This window comes from Rhinolophus sinicus, chromosome 12, assembly GCF_057876585.1.
Source record: "Rhinolophus sinicus isolate RSI-liver-muscle chromosome 12, RSI-T2T, whole genome shotgun sequence".
NCBI lineage: Eukaryota > Metazoa > Chordata > Mammalia > Chiroptera > Rhinolophidae > Rhinolophus > Rhinolophus sinicus.
Genome location: NC_142512.1, coordinates 50,632,174 through 50,657,905, shown reverse-complemented (window position 1 = coordinate 50,657,905; position 25,732 = coordinate 50,632,174). Strand labels below are relative to the sequence as shown.

Sequence of the window (25,732 nt, the reverse complement as noted above, 5' to 3'; positions counted from 1 at the left end):
GTAAACATTTCAGAGTTGGGCCAGAATAACAGGAGATAAATTTGTCATCTGGGCACGTCAGTTCTCTTGTTTACCTTGTATTGAGTTAGTGCCAACGAACGAAGCCCTTGATTTGGGTTTGGGATGCCTCAATTTTTCCTTTGTGAAGAATCTACCTGTCAGTCTGTCTGTCTGTCTATCTATCTATCTATCTATCTATCTATCTATCTATCTATCTATCTATCTATCTAATATCTCCTAGTTGGTGCTTTATTTAATTTTAGCTGGAGTTGGCTAGTTTGTGGGAGATATTACTGGGTGACGTGCTTGTCTAAACGCCAAACCAGCATGGGGTGGGGAGAGGGAGGGACAGACAGACAGCAGAGAAGGCAGCCCTCCCTCAGCAAGAAAATAAAGAAGATAAATAAACCCTAATCCTGACCTGGGGGCAAATCCCAATAAAGATCCAGGTTAATTTTTCCTGCTGATTCAACCCTCGAATTCATTGTACGAATTAGCCAGTTCTGTGGCTCTCATTTGCCAGATCAGATTGTATAATTATCTTTTATAGGCCTGGGTGTGACGTGTGCTCGGTGTTTATGCTGCAGGGGGCTGAGTGTGTGTGTTGGGCCTTCAGAGATCCTTTGCCTGACTGCGGCTTCCACACAGGCGGGGGTGGTAGCTGTTGGCCCAGCTACCTGTTCAGAATCAGGCCCAACACACCAGGATGGAACAGACACGCTTGCGATAGAGCCAGAGTCAAAGGGTGCATCGGATGGGGGAGGGTCTTGGGCTGGGGTGGGGGTCTTCCAGAAAGCGCTTCGGTGGGCAGTGGGGTCAGCGGAGGCATCCACAGAGGGTCTGAATACAGATTGGAAGGAAGCAGGCAAGTTCGGGGATGAATTATCATGCCTGTGACCGTAGGCAAGTCTGTCTTAATGAGCCCCTTCCTCCATTAAGAAGATAAGAAGACATTAAAAATTATATTTTACGACTGCAGTGGTACGGGACGAATATAATGCAGGCCGGATTCATTGCTGTATAGGCATTTATATTACAGTCATTTTATTCCTTCTGATTATAAAAGAGATGAGAACCTTTAGAATGTGGGCCCTTAAAAGTATCGTGGGCCCTGGGCCACTGCCTCCTGTACTCAGTGGGGGTGTCAGCTTAGTAGGGTAGGTTCTTAGAAATGGGACTCAGTGGTTTGACAGCTACTTGGCCTGTTTTGTAGCAATCAGCCCTCTCTGATTTTGGTGGGGCTCTTGCCTGTAAAGGGTTGAAATCCCCTGTTTTATCCCACTTATTTTCCCTTCCTCCCTGGTCTTCTGCAGTGTGTGGCCTTGTGTTGTCAGCATGGCTTCCAGCGTAGGTGGTGCACTCTTTGGAGAAGTCATCAAGTCCTCGTGGGACGGGACATGCGCCCGGCTAATGTCTTCCTGTGGCCTCACCTGCTGGGCCTTTTGTCCCTCAGTCAAAGGTATCCAGGAAGAGCAATCCCTTCTGTCTTGGTTGGAGGTGGTTGGGCTGAGAACCAGTAGGTGGTGTTTGGCTCAAGGCTTCCCTGGAGATATCTGGGAGGAACGGGTCAGGGTGGGGGGTTTGGATGGAAGGGAAGGGAACTTTGGGGACAGGCTGTGGGTAGCCCGTTGCAGTCTCTGGCCTCCCGCAGAGGTTTGGCGACAGGCGTGGCGTGCTGATGTTGGCCTGCTTACGAGGGAGTGCCATCCACTCCCTGTCCCGTCGTCCACACTGAGAATGGGAAAGGCAGCGGGAGATGTGTGTGCAGCCATTGGCAAGGAGGCAGGACCCAGGGTCCACCCAGGCACCCAGGAGGCCCAGCACCTTCTGCCCGCCCTGGGTGGCCGTGCCAACGCGAAAAGCAGACAGACCCCTGCTTGTCTTAAGGAACAGAGCAGAAACGATTTCTGTTTAGTGCAGTGGTTCTAAGGGGATTGCCTAGAACTGGGTTATAGGAGAGAGGGGAGGGGGCAGCTATCTCTTGGGATGTGAGTCATGTCTCTTTCATCCACCTGGCATTCCAGAAGTCAGCTGGGCGGGTCTCCAGGGCCTCTGGAGAAGTGGTGGTTTCCAGCCCAGGAGGGGAAAGTTCTGGCAGGAGAGTGGCTGGGGTCAGTTTTCCTGAGGTTTATGAGGAAGGGGCATACGGAGGGTGTTTGAGGGGATCCCTTCTAAGCCCTTGCTACTCAGAGTGTGTTCTATGGCCCGCCGGCACTGGGTCCACCCAGGAGCTTGGTAGGAATGCAGAATCTCAGGCTGCCACCCCAGGCCACGGAATTTGAATTTTAACAAGATCTCCAGATGATCCTCAAACTTTGCTGCATAGGAGGCTTACTCGGGGAACTTAAAAAAATTTTTTTTTTTAAACCTAGTGCCCAGATCTCACTTTGTACCAATCAGAACCGCTGAGGGTGGGATCCAGGCTTCAGCATGATTTTCCAGCTGTCAGGGGAGCGGGGGCCGTGATTTCAGTGAGTATCCAAGTCTGGGGACCTTGACTGTAAGAACCCCCTCTCCCCACCACCACAGGATTTAAAGAAGACCCCCTCCACTCTCCCATCACCCCCCTCTCCAGTGTCTGCTACTAATTGGCTGGATTGAAACATCATGGAGGCAGGGTGCGTTTAAATTTCCTTCTGTTGGATTTCCTATCTCCCCTGGAAGGGTAAGGCTGCAAACATTTACATTCGTCTCTGCTGTAGTTTGCATGAGTTTATCAGATGCTTTCCACCTAATAAATTGAACGTGCGTTGGGTGTGGGGGTAATCGTGGGAACAGGAATCCATTCTGGTGCCCTTGGAGTTATTGTAGGGTGTCTTGTGGTTTTGCTTGCTTCTTTTTGATGAGTTTTCTAGCATTTGTGAGTCGTCTAGTTAGGTCCCAAGTGTCACAAGGTTCATCAGAGGTAAAATGGTTGAGTTCTTTGCCCTGGAGTCAGGAGCTCTATATTGCATTTGAGTTCGGTCCTGGAATTAGTTCATGGGTGTGGTAGAGGAAGCCGGGCCCAGCAAACGTGTGTCCCCAGGATTGGCGGACGGGGTGCTGGAGCACAAGGGAACCCCGATCTGGCGGTCGGCATTGTCGATGGGGTGGCAGCAGAATATCGGCCCAGCCCCTGTCCTCAGTAACTCTAGAAAGCACTGGAGGGATCTGAGCCCCGAGGTGATGTATGTGTACACCCAGCGAAAGAACAAAACGCCACCCAAACAATCCTTTCTCTTGTGAGTGAAGGTTACAAGTTTTCTGTTTCAAATCTGATGGTATTGTTTTTCCCCCTTTTCTTTCTTCTCTCTGTTTTCATGTGCCAACCTAAGTGTCTAGAGTGATTTCTTTGAGCCTAATGATGGGGCAGCTTAGAATGGGACTATTATCTGTAACCACCTTTTGAAATACTAGTCTTCCTGGTGTCTGAATTAGGTTGAACAGAGGTCGGATTTAAAGATTAAATATTTCAGCAGGAAGAGCATCTGTGCTGATCACGGAGCACATCTGCTCAGGACTTATATACATGGTGTGGAATAGTCTCACTCTCCAGAAAGCCACAGAGGAGTACCGTTAATAAAAGCATAGCTAATATTTGTTGACTGCACGACAGGGGCTGGGGACAGAGCTAGATGTTCGTCATGCGTTATCCCATTTAATGAGTTCACACGTATCCTAAGGTCAGAACATAGAAAAACTCAGATGGCATCCTCGTAGCCTGTGAATAAAAAAACCAATAAAAACAGAACAACTCAGAATTCTGGCAATTGGTGATTTTGTAGTAAAAGTCCATTGTGAACTTAAGTTTTATTGTAACTTGAAAAAAAGTACTATCTATTTACGTCTTAGTTTAGTCTAGGTCTAGTGTTATGGTGATAACCTATATTTCTTTGAAAGTATTCTTCTTATGTCCACGACTGACATAAGAAGTGGATTTCTCCCATTATTCTGTATTAATGGAGTTTTATTCTATAGCGAAGAATAAACAGCTATTAAACTCCTCTGTCCTTGGGAGGCTGTCTGACATTCAGAGTCCACTCCCTCTACATTTTAAAAGTTAGAAGATGAGTTTCATTATCCCGTTTCCTGGTTGAACTCTCCGCTTCTTTTTCCAGGTGAAATCAGAGGTTTGTGGCCAACCTGGGAAGGTGCTTTGAACCAAGAAAGGATAAAAATGAAGGTGAGTCTGAGTAGCAAGGCTATCGGAGCACCTGCTGCTCTTCTTGCTTTGGGGGGCATGTTCTTTTCTGCTGCATATCCCCTTGCCCCGACATCCTTAAGGTACCTGCATGCTAGCCCGGCGTGGAGAGCAGCAGGTAGGAGCCTTGCGGTTAGCCATCCGAGAAAGCCCAGAAACAGGTGACTGTTACTCATCGCTGTCAATCCAGACCAGATGAGCTCTTTGTCACCTCTCACACACCTAGCAGGTCAGTCATGTTACACCCAATCCACAGATGAGGAAACTGAGGTACAGTCATTCACCCAAGGTCATGCAGTTATTTAGCGTGGGAGCCAGGACTCAAAGCCGGAACCCACGCCCGCGCTGTGTTCTCTTTCCGTTCCAAGTGACAGTGCATTGGTCTAGCCACCCGGTGCAGTGTGCACGGGCTCCTGCCACCCGCTCTTTAGACACAGGGTCCAAAGTAGGGCACAGAGATCTTACAGCATACAGGCAGCGTGCAGGGAGAGCCACCACGTAGGTGGCTCAAAGCCTGCAGGTCCAGGAGACAGAGGAACAAGTGGATTGCACCTGCTGACCTTCAGGAGATCCGAGACTGACTGTGGGATTACAGGGGATATTAGGGCTTTCGAGAATGCTGCTGACTGAAGTCTGGTCCTACAAATAAAGCGGGATGTGGCCACGGAGCCACTGACTGCAGGGGCTGGATTTGCCCACAGCTGCGTAGACCTCACCATCCACAGCAGTCGCACTTCGGGCTGTAAATCTCAGTCATAGGTATGCGTCAGTACAGCCAGGGTAGCTGGCAGCTCAGAACATGGGCATGTTCGATTGGTGGTCGCAAAGTGTCTCTATTTCTCCTACGGAGCCTGGGAGAGGGAGTGCTTGAGGTGCACTGGAGGGCTTTAATCTGGACAGGATATGTTGCAAATTTGCCGCTATTAGTCTAGGATAGCGGCAAAGAGCATGGACCCAGAAGGCCTGGGTTCAAACCCAACTTCCACTGTTTCTTCCCTTTATGACCACAGGCTGTTGACCTTGTTCTCTCCAGACTTCAGTGTCCATATCTGTAAAATGGGGATAAGAAAGATAATCCTTGCTATGTTGTGACTCGAAATGAGAGAATACACAGGGTTAAGTGCCCAGCACACTGCCTGGGATATATTAAGCAGACAATACTGGTAAACGTTAGGATTTTTTTTTCTTATTAGTCTGGATATGATGTTGGGTAAGTTACTAAGCCTTGATTTCCTCTTTTGTAAGATGGTGAGGCTAACACCCTGTGCTCAGGGGAGGTTGTGAGTTCAATGAGATAACACAAATAGAGTGTCTAGATCATAACAGGTGCCCTACCTATTAGCTCTCTTCCTTGTTTGTCTTATTCCACGTGGGTTGGTCAGAAGGAAGATGACCAGTGGCGTTCATTCCCCCTTCCACCAGGATGGTGGGTCCTGACAGTTACTGCACAGTGGTTTTCTGATTTGATCTTCGTCCTGTCTTCTCTTTTCCCAGCCGACCCCACTGTTCTCGACTTTGGGAGCACAAGCTGAGGTACCCATTAGGGGCTCCAACCTATGGAATTCCAGTCTTTCTTTCCCAAAGTAATTTTATTTGTGTTTTTCCTAAGCCTGTTTCTTCAACTCAGTATTTGTCACTTTCTGCCTTAGAAAAACAAAACAAAACAAAAAAACAAAAAACAACCACTATCATTTCTCTTATTGCCTCAGCGACCACATCTCCCTGGGTGCTCAGTCTTGTCACCCCCCCCCCCCCCGCCACACACACACACACACACACTTCCCACTCTGATTTGAATCCTTTCAGCCCAGCTCACCTGCTTTGCATCCTACCTCCAAGACTGGAACATTTTCCCACCTGGCCTGTGTGCTCATCACACCCTCTCCCCATGCCCCCACCTATGTGCCTCACCTCAACCACCACCCCCAACCACAGGGCCCCGCGGCACTGGCCGCTCCTTCACCTGGCACATCACCTCACCGTCAGGACTTCACCTGCAATGGAGGCTTTGCCTCCCCAGCCAGTGACTTGAGAGTGGGTGGGGCTGGGAATGGGGCTGGTTATCTGTTACTTGGGTATTTCTTTCCCTCCATCCCTTTGCACTGCTCATTTTAGGATCCTGTACAGACTAGGTAGCCAGACAATGGTGTGGATTACCTGGTGGGAGGATGGGCCTGGAAAGGAGAGTCAGTTGCTTAAATTATGTTTTTACGCTGCTGTCTGGGTTTGGGTGACTGGCAGGTTGTAGGGCGGGGGAGGGGGGAGTTAATGAGTGACTCCAAGGGGATTTCCAGGCAAACTGTGGGCACTGCCTTTCTGAAAACAACACCCTCTGCCTGAGCCAGCCCTCTTCCTTCCCTCCCCAGGCAACCCCAACCTGAATGCCAGTCCGTCTGAATGGCTTTGATTCCCTCATTCGTTCGTTCATTCATTCATTCATTCATTCATTCATTCATCTAACAGATAGTCATTGGGTGCCTACTGTGGGTCAGGATGGTTCTAGGCAGAGAACACAGTCCTGTTCTCGTGGAGCTTGTGTTTCAGTGTATGGTCGGTGGGGAGGTAGATGATAGCAAAATGGTGACTAGGTAAAGTATTTAGTATATAAGAAGGGGATAGCGTTGTGGGAAAAAATAGAAACAGGCAGGAAAGACAGCTCAGGTGTGCTGGGCAGGGAGTGGAGGGCAGATGGCAGCACTGAATAGGACGGACACTGTATTGAGAAGGTGACCTCTGAACTCAGGCTTGAAGGACCTGAGTGAGGCCTGTGAATGTTTAGGGGAAGAGCTTTCTCCAGAGGGAGCAGCTACATCAGGGCCAAGGCAGGAGCATACCTGGTGTGTCTGAGGACAAGAGTCCTGGGAGGGGGAGCTGAGCACCTGGGGATGAGGCCGGGACCAGGGAAAGCCAGGGGGCTGGGTGTCAGGCTTTCCCGCCAAGGGAACTGAGCACCACGGGACAGCAGGGTTTTGAGCAAAATGTGCTGTGATCCGACTTACCGGGGGCTGGTCTGGAAGCCGAGAGGAACAGGGCAGCTGAGGTGGGAGGGCGCATGGAAGGTGCCTGTCCCACTCACACACAGAGGACCATCAAAGGACCTCTGGGGTGGTGATGAGCTGACAACCATGACAAAGCTTCTCGGAGGCTGATTCTCAACCGCTGTGACTGCCTCATTCAGGGAGCCTCTTGCATTGGGATCAGGGCTTCATGTGAGAGTCAGTCTTCTCTCCTTCCTGCCTGCAGAGCCACGAGGGGTCGCCTGGGCAGGCTGCAGGGTCAGCAGCAAAGAATACAAGTGAAAGAGAAAGAATAAGGGAGGAGGGAAGAATTGTAGGAGGAGAGACACTACAGATACCCCCCATTTTTCTGTTCTAATTGTGTTTGGACAGTGAGGGGTGCAGGCTGCTCTTAAACGCCCCCTGACGATGACAGCATCACACCATGGAGTGGCTAATGCTGCTCAAGGGTATGGTCTCCCCAAAGGCCTCCGGGGGTTCTCCTTGTTTCCTTGCAGTCTCCGTGCCTTCCTCGTCCCTCCAAGAATGTGGGACTTGGCAATTACAGGAATGCATGGGACAATTGCAGGAATACATGGGACAATTGCAGGAATGTCATTATTCCTATTTTGTCTGTCCCGTCCTGAGGTCGTGGTGACCACCCAGGTGAGGCAGGTCAGGGTGTTCCCGAGCCCATACCTGAGACGGCGTCTTTTCTTAGAATCCTTCCGTCATGACTTTGGTGGGATGGGATGGTCTTGGCGATTGTTAGCGGACTCCTGTGACCGCAGGCACACTGAAACGCGAGCACGTAAGGGAGAGCCTAGTGCCCATCTTTGGGGGACTTCTCTGTCACCCATACATACGGTGGAAGAGCTAGCTGAGGACTGTGGCCAGGACCCCCCTTTCTACCCGAGGACCCCTTGGAAGCATGCATGCTCTGTTGGAAATGCTTAGAGAAAGGGAAAGGCAGTGGGCAGAGTGGGAGTTTTACCTGTATATTTCTCCCAGGTTTGAGTGTATTTCTGAATGTCTCCACCACCCCCTGAGCACTGACTCTGCTTGGGACACTTTCCTACCCAGCACCTTGCACTCTTTTACTTCCAGACCAATGGTCCAGGGATATGTATGGAGCACGATGGTGGCCCGATGGCTGGGTCCACCTCGCAGTAGCCGTTTCAGGAACGGTACTCTATTCCTGACTTGCAGTGATTTCACTTACTTCCTTTCAAAGTCACCGTCACTGCCTTTGGGCCCCAAAGGCTCCTGTGTGAGGTCATCGAAAGGAAGAACTATTTGTACCGATGAAAAATCTGATGCCCAGGCAGGACACACTCTTTCCTCAGAGCCATCCATCCTGTGTGTGGTGGGTAGGGGAGAGGTGCTGCAGCTAGAAGGATGATTTCTGCCATAACCATACTTGAGACTGAAAAGCCAGCCGGGGCTGTGGGAGAAAGAAGTAGGTCCCAGTTCGGAGCAGTAGTGGGGGTGACCTCACCTGGGGGATGGGGCAACTTGCATACAGCACTTCCCCTCGGGTCCAAATGTGAGTCACCGTGGCTTGTGTCTCTGCAGCAGGCTCCATCCCCAGGCCTCTCACTTCACCCTGGGACATCTTGGTCCCTTGTCAGGCATCATGACTCACTGGGTCTCTTGAGCCAGCCACTGGGGGTGGAGTCTTTCTCTTCTGGCATCTGTACCCTCGGTGCTATCGACACAGCTTGGCTGGCCAAAGTCTCCAAAGCGATGTGTGAGACGTGTATGTGTGGCAAGGCAAGGCCTTCACACCCTGCAAGGGTCCAGCCAAAGCCACTGCCACAGCAAGCAGATTTCAAAATTCAGTTTGGAAAGTCCGGGGGCTCCATGGAGCTAATAGAGCCGAAGCCCCAGCTTTCCACGCGCCAGGGGTGATATGTACTGTGATGCCTGAGAGACGGGGGAATAAACAGAGCTAGACAAGGGCAGGGGGGCGGGAGGGGGCTCCATGTCGTCCCATCTAGACAAACGGAGTTCACCCAAGAGGCCAACGGCTGGCAGGGAGTCAGATTTCCCACCACACCCAGTGCTCAGCCTCTGCTGCCATTTCTCCTGCTCAGTTTTCATCTTCTAAGGATAGAAATAGTGTCATCTTTTCTCAACCTGTCAGTCTCATACCTGCCGGGAGCTGGCGGTGACACATCCAGTGCAGTCCAGCCTGATGTCATCTGTGTTTATCGTCTGTTGTAGAAACCAGGTAGCAAGAGGGACTTTCTGAGGACTGACAAAAAAGTAAATCCCCAGACTATTTCAGTGAGTTTTTCCTCCTATTCTTTAATTTCCATGTTTCCTTTTCCTCTTTCTTAATCTCTCTCTTCAATTAAAAGTAAAAAACAAGCATAAGCAAGACGGTAAGAGTGACGAAGGAAGGAGCCCCCAGATAAGAAGACGGGTTTCTTTGCCGTTGACGTGCTGTCTATGTGTGATTCTTCCTGAGAGCCAACGTAGGAGCCTGGTGTCAGAGTCACGGCCTTGGTGGCCAGTCCTGCGTCCCACCTCACACAGAGAGTAGGGAAGCACGTTAGCAGTCGTGGGCCTTGCTTTACCTACGTGCCGCCTCTGTCCTTTCCAAGTGTGATGACGGTGACTTCATAGTTTTGTCCTTTGGCTTGTCAGTTCTGGAACTTTCCACGTCTAGTCTTCCTTGCATTCAAACGGGGTTGGGAAGGTATGAGAACAGTGTTTAGGGTAAAGGTCAAAGGTGACATGGACCTAACACATTCTCTCTCTCCCTCCCTCCCTCCCTCCCTCCCTCCCTCCCTCCCTCCCTCCCTCTCTCTCAGTGAGTCACTGTCCCAATTGAGGGAGTGGGATGAGAAGTGGGGAGGGGCAGAGGCTGGTCACAGGGATGCTGTTTGGTCTAGACCAGGAGCGTCAGCTCCACAGGGCCCACCTGGCCTGGGAAATAGGTGCTTGGAGGTATGGACATGAACGTCCCTCAGCCAAAGTGTGAGAGCTCGTGTGAAAGGGTCGGCCTCCAGGTGACTCAGTCTGCTAGCAAACTGTAAAAGGGAAATGACTCACTTTCAACCCTGAACGAGAACTCCTAAGGCCCGGCCGCCAGCACCTGTCTGGGACGCGGTTAGTTATTAACGCTGCCAGGAAGAGTGTCATGGGAACCGGACGCTGGCCTAGATCGCTGGAGGCAGCTTGACTTTTCACGGCTCGTACACCATCCACTCACCTTCTTATGGCTCCTCTCCAGCCTGACCCCAAATGCAACAGAGCCCATGGAGATCTTAGTTGTACAGCATTTCCCATGATGCCCCTCGGGGATGCAGATGCCACAAGGGGAGAAGAAGGGGACAAAGACATGGCTTGGGGAGGGGAAACCTGAGCTGAAAGATCAGCCTGAATCTGGGCATTCCAGGAGCAGGCTGTGGTTGGGGCTGGCCCTGCCTGCCCTGCCTTACACTCCCCGCCCTGCTGGGGCCACCTCTAGAGACCTGGTCCCTGGAGCTCAGTCAGATCTGCAGTGAATGCCTTCGGGCAGAGCAGCTATGTAGGTCCGGGGGCCCCACCAACAAGGAGCTCTGCCACCTCCCGCGGAGGCCCCTTAACTGAGGATCACTAACTCCTGCCCCACTGACCTGTGGCCCCGAAGAGGGTAGTGTTGCTCCATTTTGCGCTAGCAGTCACCGAACCACTTTCTGAGGTTGCTTGGGCAGCTTCGTGAAACAGAGGGCCCAGCTCTGAGGACCTCTACAGGGCAGGTGGGGAAGGCTAGGGCTTGTTGAGTGGAGCTAGGCATGCAAATCAGGAGAAATCCGCCTTCTCCTTTCTCTTTCTCCATGCCTGGAAAAATACACAACGGGCAGCTTCTCGTCCTGGATCCCAGAAAGCATGCTCCATGCTTTTGCGGGAAAGCCAAGCCCAGGCACAAGCCATGCCTGCCCCCGCCTGGCCCATGCCCTTTCACTTCCAACCTTCGAGTGGGAGGAAGAAGAGGTGGCAGTTTTAGTGAGTCAGGCTCCCCAGTGTCCAAAAGGAAGCCCAGCGCCCAGAGGGGAGAGTCATCCCTGGTACTCGCTGCCACCCGTGTAAAGCCCTGAAGTACTCAGGCAATACAGAGAGGGTGGGACACCATTTGCCTGCCTGGTCTATGGAAGGAGCACTGGACTAGCAATTGGGACATGTCCTCCCTGGGTGGCCCTGAGCAAGTCATCGAACCGCCCCGGCAGAGTTTCCCCATCTGTAAAGTGGGAATAATAACAACACCTGTCCTGCTTACTTGACAGAGTTTGTCTGAGGCCAGCTGAGATCACCGAGCACATGACAAGGCTTGGGGAGTGGGAAAGGCCACCCAGCTCGGGATTGAGGCACCGGGGTGCTGACGGTGCTTAGCAGCAAAGCAGGGCCTGAGGTCTGTGCTTGTCCGGGAGGGGGGCTTTACGGGCACCCACCTGTGGCTTAAGAGCTTCTGGGGCCTCCCACAGCCAATAAATCACTGCCTGTGGGTGTGCTGTGTCTGGGCTCCAGTGTGAACCGACAGCCTGCCCGTGGCTGCTGCACAGTGGCTCCGCTGCCTTCTCGCCCTTCCCTTTTGGGCTGGGCAGGAGCAAAAACAGATCCCAGGTCCTTATCTCAGGTTTTCCCGAGGGGCCCTCCGACTGCCCATATGGACACCCTGGTGGTGCCAAGTCCCTTTCTCAGAATTACCGGGTGCTGATTTAGGTGTTGCCTGCCATGTAATTTGTCCTGGTTTGTCCCCTCCTTGCCATCAAAGAAGAGAGAGGCACAGTGGAGTGTCAGATTGTATCTCGTAGTGCAGTATACCAAGGTTTTCAACAAGCTGTCGTTGAACATACAAATCGTCTGATTTCTAGTTTATTTTGCTGTGTAGTGTTCGTGCGTTCATAGAAAGGAGATTGACAGGACCATCCCTGATGGGGCAGCAAGCATCTATGTAGTGCCTTTTCTATGCCCAGCACTGTGCTAAGTGGATTGGGTACAATCCTTGCTCTCGTCAAGCCAAACTCTTTTTGACCACCGAATTCCACATCCCATGCAGACCCAGGATCTCCTCTAAGCCTTTCCAGATAGGTGTTTTCTGTGTGAACGCTTCAGCAGCGGAGAATTTGATCTCTCCTAAGACCACCCACTCTAACATTGGCAATTCTAATTGTTGGGAAGTCCATTCAGTTAGGGAGACTCCATCTGTCTCTGGATACTTCCAAAAGAGATTGACCTCTGGGACCTGGAAAAATCAAAGAAGACCTTGTGAAGTTGCTGAGATGTGGAGGGGGGTGGGAATGGAACCATCTTTACTGGATTCAATTCTGTTGTCCCCCCAGAATTCATTTCTACCTAGAACCTCAGGATGTGGCCTTCGTAAGAAAACGGCGCTTTGCAGATATAATTAGGATCCAATGACAAGTCTTTAGAGGAGAGGAGAAGGGGAAACAGATACAGAGAAAAAGGCAACAGGAAGATGGAGGCAGATGTTGGAGTGATGGCAGGCAGGAGTGTGTGTCGAGGACATCGCTTCTGCCAGAGATTTTGACATCTTCAGAGCCCAGGAAGGTACCAACCCTGGGTTCTCTGATCTGTCCCCACTACACTGTCCCTACTTCCTGCTTGTGTATTCCTAGAAAGGGATCAAACAATCCTCAACCCTTACACCACCCTGCAAATAAGTATGTGATTTATATGATGACAGAAGTAATTATAAGATGCTCACCATTAGAAGAATTTATAAAAAGGCAAGGAAAATATTCACGATCCATCCTCAGTTATATGATATTAATCCCTTATTATTAACTAGTATTTCAGGATTGTTATGGTTGTTTAGTATTTCATTGTAGGACGATGGCGTAGTTGTTTTTTTTAAGCAGGTCTTTAATTCTTTTCCCCATTTTTTTTCTTTTGTTGTGAAATAAGGTTTAGATGGCAAGCCTTGTAAACAAAAACGTTTTTCATATCTGTACTAGTTTATGGGGTTGCTGTAACAAATGACCACCAACTTGATTTAAAACAACCTAAGTTTATTCTCAAACAGTTTTGGAGCACAGAAATCTGAGCTTGATTTTTAGCCCCTCAAATGATTTTTAGCCTCCTTCTGGGGGCTCCAGGGAGCAAGCATTCCTGTAGCAACATCTACCTTTGTGGTCACATCATGTTCTCTCTGTCGTCAAATCTCCCTCTCCCCCGCTCTTATAAGGACACTTGTGATGGCATTTGGGGCCCATCTGGATAATCCAGGATAATCTCCCCATTTTAAGATCCTTAATCCAATCTGCTGAATCCCGTTTGACGTATAAGGTAACATTTATACTGTGAATGGGGGTGTCATTATTGAGCCTATCACCATTTCCATGGCTATTTTCTCCCAATAAATTCCTGTAAGTGGATATAAAAGGTGAAAGAGCAATACTGCCGTTGTATGAAACATTTGGACAACGTATTCAGTGTTAGATTGAACCAGCGTCTTTTTGCTACTGTCCCTTTAAGAGCCCTTCTCAGCGCTGCTGGGAGTCAGATCAGATTGGGGAGGGGCGGGTAATGGATTGAAATCCCCATTATAGGAATCATTTAAAGTTCGCCTCTAGGAAGCTCGGGGCTAATGAGATAATTCCCATTAGGAGAGGAAGGAAGTGAAGGTGGCCTGACATCCTTTCTGTCTTTAATTTATATGATTCACTGAAACCTCCCCCTCTCCTCCCCTGGGGCCCCTCCTCCTGCTGCCCCTTTGAATTCTGGTTCCACTGTCCACCCTAGTTCTGCCAGCCAGGGCTCTGGTTTCCAGCAAGTTCCAGCACGCCCAGGAACCTGGGAAGGTTGCCTTCCGCCCAGAGGAGGCATTCGGACTCTTTCCTTGGCAGCTGTGCCAGAGAATCTGTTGCTCGCCTCTTTCTTCTCTTTTCCCAGAGCCTCACCCAGCTGCCCTCCACCCCCACCCTTGCCCGGACCGACCAGGCCTGGGACTGGTGTCTATGGGACCAAAGAAAAGAGAAAAGCTTTCAACAGAACACAGGCAGGCTCCAGGGGACCTAGAGGCCAAGGCTGCCAAGATTTTGTTTGCAACACCCCCGCCCCCCACTCCGTACTTCTAGAGGGAAGGAGACCAGGGGGGGAAAAAAGGGAGAAACAGAACAACAGAGATCTTTCTCTTCCTGTTTTGCTCCGCTGCCTACACTTTTGGTCAAAGCTGTCTCTGCAAACATGAAAATCCAGTTTGGGTCTTTAATTAGAAAAGTGTGAAGTAACCCGGCGTTCAGGATTTTTGAAGTGCACATCAAACCTTGGAAACATCTGGGGGCTGCAGCGAGGGAGACCCAATGCATCCTGGGGTATGTCGCTATCAGTGACCCATTTCATTTATTGGACACCTGCTGGGGACAGTTCTAGCCACCCCTCTCCCACCCCGCGCCCCACCTCCAGGAAGGGTCCCTGGCACCCAGAGGGAGGAGGGACTCTATCTTGTCCCAGGTGACTTCTTGTCCTCTCATCTTCCCCAAGGGAGGCCATATGGTGGAGTATTCTGAGTTAGGGCTAAGGTCCAAAGCAGTGCTGGCCCTGGGGACAGTCCCGTGGTCCTGATGTGCCGTGTGGGTGGCCTGTCCTGTGAAATTGCTGCCTGACCTCCCAGGGCCTCTGAGAGCCCAGCTGCAGCCTTGAGGAACAGTCTGGCCTCATCGTGACCAGAGGATGCTGAGGCCCAGCTTCCCTCGCCACCATGGCACCCGTGCCACGTGCTCTCCAGGCTGTGCAGGTGCCGGGGCTGGGCAGACCAGACTCATAAGTATCCATTTTCCCATTGGGTTCACCTAACCTGGCTCTTCAGGCTGTAGGGTCTGTAGTGAGACAGAGACAGGCAAACTAGGGGTTTAAAAGAGAAGGGAACACAGAAGGATGAGAGAAGCAAGGGAAAGACGGAAGCGTTGCGTTTCAACACCAAAGAATGACGCTAGAGTTCTGATGCTCCTCGGCCCTCTGGGACTCTAGAGGGTAGCGCCTTGTTGGTGGCAGGGCTCCTTCAGGAGTGGGCATTACCATCTGCTCGCCACTCCTGGCTCCATTGCCTCTACGCTGCCCCCGGCGTTCTCAAATGGTTCAGGGCCCGTTGAGGAAGGCATCCAGATAAGGGTTAATCTCAATGCTAGAAACAACTTTGTGGGTTAAAAAAGGGAAAAAAGGAGTAATAGAATATGGATCTGGAGGGGTTTTTTTAATACGTCTTAGGTATGTATGGTCTATATGAGGAAAATAAGCAAAGCAGTGACGTACTCTTCTTTCCTTGGAAAGGACGTGCTGCCTGTATTTTTTAAATAGAGATGACACTACAGGGAAATACAGTCTAATGACAAACAGTACTCACTGAGCCTTTAGTATTGAACTCAGTCCTCCCAACAGCCCAGCGATGGAGTAGGTACTACTGTTATACCTGCTTCCCAGAGGGGTTGAAGAGGATTGAGATAACTCGCCCAGGATCCGGGATTTGAACCTTGATCTGACTCCTTATCGTTAACCTAAGGTGTCTCCAGTGACATGTGTAACCTGAAGTGTTTCATGTTGGTAGGAATGAGTGTCCGTGCCCCACCTCCCTCTCACGCTTGTCAGATAACTAGCATATGTTGCTGGTGATTCACTTGTTCATTCGTTCATTCATTCATTCATTCACTCACTCACTCATTCATTCATTCATTCCCAGGCCTCTTCAGGCCAGACACGAAGCTAGGTACTCTGAACGCAAAGAAGAAAAACATGGCTGCTGCAGCACGCCTCCAGCTGACCGCTGACAGACCTCCATGGGGCTGAGGAAACTTCAGGAGGCCTTGAAGCCTGCCAGCACCCACAGCCCTTGAGTGCACATGCTTTGTCTCTCCCACGTCGATGGGCAGTCTTTCCTGGCACTCCAGGTTGAGACAACTCAGAAGTTCTGCTGTGTCCTCACTACAGGCTGACAGCTGGCCCCCAAACACCTGAATAGATAGGAGACAAAGCACTTCAGGGATCAGGTGAGGGGGGCACCTGTCAGTGTATCCCTCCCGAGGAAAGGGGGAAGTAAATGCTCTGCTCTCTGGAATCCCCTCCCTGGCCTGATTCACAGATGAAAGAGGAGCTCCTGCCTGGTCTCCAAGTAAGTGTCTCTCTTTCTCCTTGGTCCCCATCGTTGTAGCGGAGCTGGGACCCCTCTCTGGCCAGTCCCGGATTTCCATTGTTAAGTGGCCCATCTAAAGAAAGAAAAGGGCCTCGTGACTGGCCGTTAGGTGGCCCCTGAGAGACGCACTGCATGATAAGGAGAGGACAGGGGGAGTCTGGAACTGGGGTCCCTATAATCTTGAAAGTCCATCTTTGGGAACAATCCCCTGTGGATAAACAAGGGATCCAGGTCGGCTGATATTCGGAAGGGTCTTTGATCCACCTAGAAGTTAATGCTTTTCAATGGAGAACCACAAAGCAGCCCCACCCAAGGCTATGGAGATAACAGGGTGGTGCAATCACAAACCACCGGCTTCTTGATAATGCCGGGTTTTATTGAGGTCTGGTTTTTGCCCAATGGGAACACATCCGGCAGGCATCAAAGGGAGCAGGCGTCACCTTGTGCAAAGAATCCTGGACCCTCAGGTGTGTGCGTGTTGGGAAGGGTGCGTGTGTGGCTGTGTGTGCACAAGCCTGCCCGTTGGCAATTACCTTTCTATGTGGATCAGAGGCCACCAGCTCCGGGGGGCCTTGACGAGTTATGAGCTCCATTCCCTTGTTCTGGCTCGTCTAGTTCCTAAGATGTCCCTGCAGGTGGTGATTTAACATCTTACGTGTAAGAGCTACTCCGTGTCATTTTGTCCTCGATTCTATGTCACAAAGGCAGTTGGTATAAGAAATTTAAGGGAGAGATGAGACGGGTGCTCAGAGAAGACAAAGCCTGAAAGCTTATCATTTGGGAATCTCAGACTTGCTCCTTTGTAGTCTTTTGGAGGTTTTTGCTTTACATGGAACAAAGTCCAGGGATGCCACGTGTGTCTCACCTATAAGAGTGGAAGAAACAGGGCGCGGGGATGGTGGAAGACTATAGGGGAAGTATAAGGTCACATCTTTGCAGGGGGCGAGTTGGTGAACGAATGGGTGAGTGCAGTCCTGGGGGAAGGGGTGCCCTCCCCGCCACCCCTCACCCCCCACCCCGGTGGTGCCTCTTGGCTACCTACTATTTCATCTGGGCCTGAGCATCATACTTTGGCCTCTGGACATAGGAGCAGAGAAGCACCACCATGCAAACAGAACATCTGGAAGCTTTTTAAGGTTTATTTTTTAACACATTTGTAAGAGTCGGGACATTTGCGCACCAGGTTTACACGCCGGAGGGAACCCAGGAGTTTCAGTCAAGTGGGAAATGTATCTCGACTCTGTGGAGAAGGCAGTAGTGTACGGAAAGGGAGGTGGGCACACGGGAAATGGCCAATGCCAGCAGCAAAGTCCTCCATTCTCTGGACTGACTTGCACAGGAACAGAAGTCCCCAGGGGCAGAAAAGGTACCTTGGTTCCTTGCCTCTTGGGTACCACTGGTACAGAACAACAGGATTTTTTCTGCCTTGTTCTGATTGGCTGCCTTCAATGGAATGAAAGAACAGAAGAAAGGACCGGGAAAAGGACGGGAACATGCTGGTCGGCTCCATCCCACTGAGCCTCACTCAGCCTCTTAGAGACCCACTGGGAGCTGGCTTTTTCTGTCTGGGTTACGGACTCATACCTGTTCGTCATCTTCCCATCTGGGCGAGCCAGGTGGGGCTGAAAGAAGTAGGGACAGAGAGGCCACAGTCATCCTGGGGCTGCAAAGACTTGGTTTCCCTAAGACCGCCAGAGCCCTCTCCCAGCCCCTCTGTCTTCCTCTACCTCCTGCCACCTCCTCTCTCTCTCTCTCCTCTTCCTCACTCCCTTCTCTACCTCCTCTTCTTTTTCTTCCTTTTCCTCCTCCCCTCCTTTTCTCCGCCACCCCTCTGCTTCCCCCAGTGACATCCTGGACTTAATGGCTTAGGCCAAGGGAAACAAGGAAAAGCTGGGCTCAGCATCTCAGCAGGGCCGGCTGGGAAGGAAACAATGAAGGGAAGAGACGGCCCCAGCAGGAGTGAGGACGCACACATGACCTCATCTTCCTCTTCCAGGAGCCAGAGCATCAACCTGTTCAGCAATCCCGTTTTCTTCGTTGCTGGTTCTCATTTCATTCCTGCCTTCCTTTCTGCTCCGACTCCTCGCCACGCTTACTTTCAGGACACATTAAGTATATGGGAAATCTCTCCTTGCTGAGAGTGCATCCTTGTGGGAGGAATCTGGTTTCGGTGCCTGGGGAGTTTACCAGTTGGAAGGAGAATGTATGCTCCCTTTTCTACCTAGGCCCCGCTGCTGTCTCACTGACTTTATTAAGATAGTTCTTTATGTTGCATGAGCTAATGTTTACAGCGCCTCGTGGGAGCTGGCTCCTTGTGTGCTCTGTTTATTAGGGGAGGAAACTGAGGCTTTGTGTGGTTTTTCATGGGAGACATTGAAAGGTGTCCACCCTGTGCTGATGGGAAATGAGGTGACACAGCCACCAGGAATTCTCCCCCATCAGTCACCCCACCTGGGCAACTAGAAGCTCATTCCCAAATCTGCCACAGTCATGCTTATTACAGTTTCTGCTTGGGAGTATCTCACGTCTTTCCCCAAATCAGGATTCAGGTGTGTTACCACCTTCCCCAGCTCAAAACCGTCTTCCGGGCCTGCTGGCCCCTCTGCAACGTGCAGTGGTTCTCAGCACTGGCTACACGTGGAAATCACCTGGAAGGCTTTACCTGCTGCCTCGTCCTGCCCTAGTAGATTCTGATTTAACCAGGTCAGGGCAAGGCCTCAGCTTTGGATTTTGAAAAGCTTCCCGAGGGATTGTTATATGCAGCCAGGGTGAGGAACGAACCACTATTCAGAATCAGTGTTTCTTACCTGGAAGTGATTGTGCTGCCCACCCTCGTTATCCCGACCTCAGACATATGCCAATGTCAGACCTTTTTGATGGTCCCACTGAGATGGGGGTGCTACTGGCATCCAGTGGGTAGAGTTAAGGGATGCTGCTAAACATCTCACAGTGCACAGGACATCACCACTCCCCCCAAAGAATGATCCAGCCCCAAATGTCACCGGTGCCAGAGCTGAAAAACCTTGCTCTAGAATGGTGGTTCTCACACTTGAGTGTGCAGCAGAATCATCTGGAGGAATTGTGAAAACACAGGTGGCTGGACTCCACTCCCAGCGTTTTTGATTCCGTAAGTCTGGGGTGGGGCCTGAGAACTTGCTTTTTTAACCGGTTCCCAGGTGCTCGTTACTGAAGCTGTCAGTCCAGGTCTATACTTTGAAAACCACTACTCTCGATGGATTCAGAATCCTGTTTTTCTAGAGCTGAGATATGTCATCTCCATTATGGTTATTAGAAAACTCTGAAATAACAGTGAGTTAGTAACGAAAACACAAGAGCATTCTCTCTCATGTAACAGAAATTCAGAGAAAGGCCATCCACGGCTTGGGAGGCAGTTCTAGAGTTATTTGGGACCCAGGCAGGCTTCCATCTTCTTGTTAGATCTTAATGCATGATTTTAAGGGCATTTTCAATGCCCCTTAGAGTCCAAGATAGCTGCTGGAGCACCAGCCATCATGATCTCACTGAAGACAGAAGGTAGTAAACACAGACAGGTAACAATCGGGCTCCTTCCAACACCTTCTGAACAGCTTCCCCAGCAGTCCCACCACACTTTTGCTCACAAAATCTTAGTCACCTGGCCAAATCTTAGTCACATGCCATAGCTCGCTGTAAGGGAGGCGGAGAAACATTTTACTCTGGGCCACAATGTGCCAGCCGAAACTCAGAGTTGTGTATGTTTCTAAGTAGAAAGGAAAGAACAAATATTGGGGTAGGTAACTAACAGCTTCTGCCCCTATGTGCATGCCTGGTCCTCCTAATAGTTACCATTTATTTGGCATGTGCCATGTGCTTTTTTAAATTCAGTATCTCATTTAATCCTAAGAGCTTTGCAAGGCAGGTAATACTATTACCTCTATTTTGCAGAACTGAGGCTTTCAAAGATTAAGCCATCAGCCCAAGTTACAGTCACAGATGAAGTAATTTGAGAGCGGCTGCAAAGCCTGGGCTGCTTCTTGCCTCAGTTGCTCTCAGAGTCCTGACCTTTTCCTTCTGAGCCTGTGCGGTTATCTGTGAGCCCTTTCTGAGTCAAATTCTGGACCCTGCCCCTTCTGACTAGCTCCATTCCATGGCTGTCTGTATCCTTGCGGATACCCTCTGCTACAGATCTATGGGGAAATGCACAGGGTGTGTGCCCTGATTGACAAGATTAGTTTCCTAGTGCTGCTGTAAAATTACCACAAACTTCGTGGCTTAAAGCAACACCAATTTATTCTCTTTCGGTTCTGGAAGCCCGTTTTACTGGGCTAAAGTCAAGGTATCCCCAAGGCTGGTTCCTTGTGGAAGCTCTGGGAAAATCCGTTGTCTTACCTTTTCTATTAGGTTGGTGCAAAAATAATTGCGGTTTTTGCATTTGTTTTTAACCTTTTAAACCACAAATACTTTTGCATCAACCTAATAGCTTCTGGAGGCCACCTGCTTTCCTGGCCTCACAATTCCTTCCTGGAACCACTGCAGCCTCCTGCTTCCATTGTCACATCGCTTGCTCCCTGTCCTGTGTCAGATCTCCGTCTGCCTGCTCTTAGGAGCACTCTTGTGATTAATCCAGGATAAACTCTGCATCTCAAGAGCCTTAATTTATTCACATCAGCGTAGTCCCTTTTGCTATAGAAGGTGCCATTCAAGGTTGCAGGGATTAGAATGTGGCTCTTTTGGGGGTCTCATATTTAGCCCACCATCGGGGACTTCTTGCTGCTGTTCTTCCATTCTTTGTCCCCAGCGCTTCTGCCATGAGCTGTTCCAAACATACGTAACATTTCACTTCTGTCCTAGGAGTTTTCAGAGAGGCCAGAGACAGGGTCTGAAGGGCAAGGCAGTGTGTTGGGAGACGTGTCTAATCAGCTCCCAGTGGTCATAGCAACGGACACAAAAACATTCAAGTGGAAAAGGACTGGGGGGAGGGGGTCCTGCCCTAGAGGTGGCAGAGTGACTTACCCTGGGTGAGAGTGCACAACAGAGAAGCATAAACAGCAGCTATGTTAGACCCGCAACAGGCGTCAGAAACCCTCAGGGCTGTGTGTTCCGAGGTGAGCCTTCAAATTTCTAGGTGCCTGCTAATCCACGTGCCCCCCCATTGCCTTTCCCTAGGTTAACAGAGGTGTGTCTTTGGCCAAATACTAATGCTACACCTAAAGTAATTTGATGGGGGGGGGGAGTGGGAGGAGGGAAGAAGTGTTAGGCTCTGCTTAGGCTGGTTATGTCCTAACCTCATTTTTCTTCACTGGGCTCATTCTCTTGTTTCCATCCTGACTCCCCCCCTCCCGCCCCCACCCTCGGCTGGGTCAGCCATGCTGGGATGAGTCTGGGGTGTTGTATGTTGTGCTTTTTATTTTATTTTGCAAGTGCCTCCCAACATTCTCTTGTGTGTTTAATGTCCCACTGCCAAGTGCATGCGGTTGCCTGGCAACAAGAAGGAAGTCCTTGTGTGATTCACCGGGCTGCTGCCAGTTCATTTGCTAACTGTGCGCATCTCCCAGGGAAAGGCTTCTCCCGGCCGTGTCTGCGCCAGCTCAGTGGGCTGCTGCCCAGGAAGGGCAAGAAAACCAGAGAACGCTTAGCAGAACTTTGGGGGGTGTTTGGGGGTCCAAGTGAAAGAAAGTATCCAGAGGGCCTGGGAAACACCTGGACAAAGACTGAGGATTTCCCTCTTGGCCACCTGTCACAGAGCCACCTGGAGTGGCAGAGTACCTCTGTGCAGGCACATCGGCTGGCTTTTTGGGGTAGGTGACTGGAACACGCAGACTCTCTCCTTTTGAAGCTCTTCTTCAGAGGACTGTCTTTAAACCATCTTCTCCCAACTTAGTCTCCCCCGGGCCCTCACTGTGACATCTTCCCATCTCTGACAGTTAGCATCCTTTCTCTGGGTTGCACGGCAGCTGCACACATCCCTGCCAGGGGTTAGCCAAAGTCCACAGGAAGCTGAGTGACCTTGCACCAGGTTGAGCTGTGGCCCTCACCTGTCTACAGGGACAGAAGGGGACCTGGTGGCCCAGGCTGCTTCCGGAATCCTTAGTGTAGTTTCTGCAGACATTGCTGTCCTTCTGGCTTCCGGCTTGATCAGTGTTACCTCTCTCCTATGGCCTAGGGGCGGGGTTTGCCTGTCTGGTTTTTGTCTGTATCCGTAGCATCCAATCCAGTATGGTACTGGCCAATGCATGGATTTATAATTGTCCAAGTGATTCCTTATGGGTGGATGGCCATTGCTGGACTCGGACCCAACAAGCAACCCGTCATGAAGCCCGGATTATCTGTGAATAGGTCCCTTGCCTGAATTGATGGACCCCGTCAATTTTAAAATGGGGACATCTCCTGAAGGCATTTGGTGGTACTGAATATATTCGTCACTCAGAAATGGGGGGATTATGCAGACATGGGTGGAAGTGAGGAAAGTATGATGAGACCAAGTCCATCTTCATTTATTTGCCATCAGAATTAGGGAAAGAGAAATGTGTGAAACCATTTCCTCTGGGGGACCCCTATCCACTCTGGATAATTTCCTAATTAGTTGTTAAGGGACTTATCAAAGCAGAGAGAAGTGCCAGCTGAAGTAAACAGGATTAGGGACCAGACTCTTGTCATCCCATATGGAGAACATTGGCACCCTCTGTGCCTCAATTTTCCCATCTGTAAAATGGGTGATCTGACACCTCCATGCTCCCTGCCCTACATCTCACGGACATAACAGTGACATGTGGAAAAATGGAATTTTCCACTTCCTCTTGGCTGGCTGTATATACTCAGTGGTACTTTTTAAAAAAAAAAATAAAACATCAGCTTTGGGTATAGTGGTGACATTTGTGTGAAGGGCTCCTGGTCATGATCCAGTGTACAGGGAGTTCCTTGAGTTGTATAAATAGGTCTATTTCCCCTCCTTAACTAAAAGCCTGCTTTTGGAAGCAGTCTGTGTTCTTTCAGTAGCTAGACTATTATGGACTAAAGACAGTAAAGTGATGCTTATTGTTGAAAGACATCTGTAGGAAGAGCAGAAGCCAGAGTCTCACTCTGATGCTGTCTCTTGATCTGCAGGCTTAGGAAGGACTGGCAGAGGACTGGCAAAGGGCTGCTCTGCCTCACCCACACTTCCCACCAGGAAGCTTCACGGAGCCAGCGGATGCCACCAGGGCCCCCCTGAAGGACCTGGCTAAGATGGGACCATCTCTTAAGAGACAAGAGCTCTGGATATGATGAAGAATTCCTCAGTGCAAAGACCCTTGCACTGAGAAATCGGCTGTGTGTTCACTTGCCTGAGCCTGGAGACGCACGCATGGTGGGACGTGACCTACAGTTGGAGAAGACACTGTGATCTCAGGCCTTGTTTTACTTCTGTGGAGAACGTTTCCTCGGCTGCTGCCTCCTCTTAAGACTCTCCTTCTGCTCCTCCCCAGGAACAAAGGCCTTTCTGCCACACCCTCTTCATGCCCCCCCCACCTCCACGTCTGCTGCGCCTTTGGACCCAACACTTCTTCTTGTTTGCTCCATTATCTTCCAGCCGATACAGAGTGAATAGTTAACCACACTTATGGCAAATGGAATCTTAAGTTTTGTTCCTGCTCCTTCTAAGGAAGTGTGTGCATTGCTATGAGAACCGTCTTCTCCTTCATTTGGGATCTGGCCGCACAGGTTCCAGAGTGATGCAGAGGTACAGAAGTTCCTCAGGCTCTCAGGGACGTTGGTGGGGACGTTGGCAGGGGAGCTGGATTGTGAAGGCCGGTGTGGTCCACGTTCAGCCGTCTCGGTTGGGATCACACACAGGTGTGCATCTGGAGGAGCAGAGAATGAACACTGTTGTTCATTCCGAGTGTGACTTCTATGGATACAGAAGCACACTCAGCTGTGAAGACCCTCTTCTCTCAGGTGGCAGATGGGGTCCACGACAGAACAGGGGACTTCCTTACAGACCGTCCAACTACCATCGATGGTGGAATTTATTGAGGCTCTTCTCTCTCCAGTGTGTGCTGATGGCACACACGCCTGACAACAGATTGGGCCCCGTGAAACCCGAGTCCTGTTTATTCCATTCACTCTGTAGCTACCATACGCATGGCTGGAAACATGCCCTCCCTCTCAGGGATGGGTCAGCCAAAATGCAGAGCCAAAGAGGTTTGCATTTTCAATTTCCAAAGCGAATGGATGACTTGTCTTTGTAAAAAGAATTAAATATATATATACCCACATATACATTCCCTGTGTGTTGTAGGCAATGTGTTTGTGTAACCATTTAGTGACATCGACGTCGTCTCAGTGGAGCAAGGGGGTCAGCTTGGCATCTCCGACTCACCACAAAACGCGTGAGAAGAACCTCTGGCGGAGGGTTCACGCTCTTGAAATGTAAGGCTTGTTTGTGGTCTTTTACCTGCCTTCCTTGGCAGCAGACAGACTTGTTGTAGTAGAGTCCTTTGGGTTCCAAAGAGCAGAGACCCACTTGTGTTGCCCCATAAAAGGCTGGCTTATCCCAAGTTGCTGTGGACGGAACATAGACAAGAAACAGTCTACCCAGCAGCTGCCCAGAGAGGCCTTTCCGAGAAGCCTCAAGTCCTTCCCATACCCAGTTGTAGTCAGTGGTTTCTAGGGATAGCAGAATGGTCACATCCTGGGCATCTTGAGCTGTTAGCAGCAGGATCCACTGATTCTAGAATTCTGCTGTGGTGATGAGCTGAGGGCGACCCACCATCCCAGTTTGCGTAGGACTGAGGGGTTGCCCAGGATGCAGGACTTCCAGTGCTAACCCTGGGATGGTCCTGGGCAAACTAGAACAGTTGGTCACCCTGCTGGCTGATTTGATGACCCTCTCGTGATCTTGATTGGTTTGGCCATTTGCCATTCAGAGCCCTGTGTCTGGCCACTGGGCAGCCTATAGATAGATGCCATTGGATCAGCCCCCGATCTTGGCCAAATCAGCGGTTTCCAGGGTGACAGGGTTGCACAATGTTGAATAAAAACCTAGGTGTAAAGAACCAGCCAAGACCACTTCTTTCAGATGAGTGCTATGGACAGTGCACGTGGCAGGCATTCAAGGTGTCAGGGGCTTCTCTCCAACACAGTCCTACGTAAGAAGGTGAAGCTAACGTTCTTTATTAAAAACAATAGTTCATTAAGAAACAAAAACTAACATGGCCACTCGGAACAGTAGAAAATAGACTGGTGTGTGTGTGTGTGTGTGTGTGTGTGTGTGTGTGTGTGTGTGTGTGATACATGCACATTCTATGTAGAATAATGAGCCAAGAAGAAAATTCTGCATCTCAGCTAGACAGAGACTAAGAGCTAAAATCTTCGGGATGGTGTTGTCTGGAGAGCTAAGGAATTGTCTAGAGGACTTCCTGAAATTCCTTTGAACCCTAGGCTCCTTTAAAATATCAAGGGCAT

The 25,732-nt window shown here is 50.4% G+C and overlaps 1 protein-coding gene across 1 annotated transcript in view; it reads left to right on the top strand.

Annotated features, from left to right (window-relative positions):
- LOC109451865 (uncharacterized) overlaps positions 1 to 24,547 on the top strand; it is a 148,835-nt gene extending 124,288 nt beyond the window's left edge. Inside the window, exons 3-4 of the mRNA XM_088801848.1 lie at positions 4,098 to 4,162; positions 23,396 to 24,547. Coding sequence (XP_088657974.1) covers positions 4,098 to 4,162; positions 23,396 to 23,401 — 71 coding nt within the window. The 3' untranslated portion in view covers positions 23,402 to 24,547. The remainder of the gene's footprint in view (positions 1 to 4,097; positions 4,163 to 23,395) is intronic.
- The last annotated feature ends 1,185 nt before the right edge of the window (positions 24,548 to 25,732 follow it).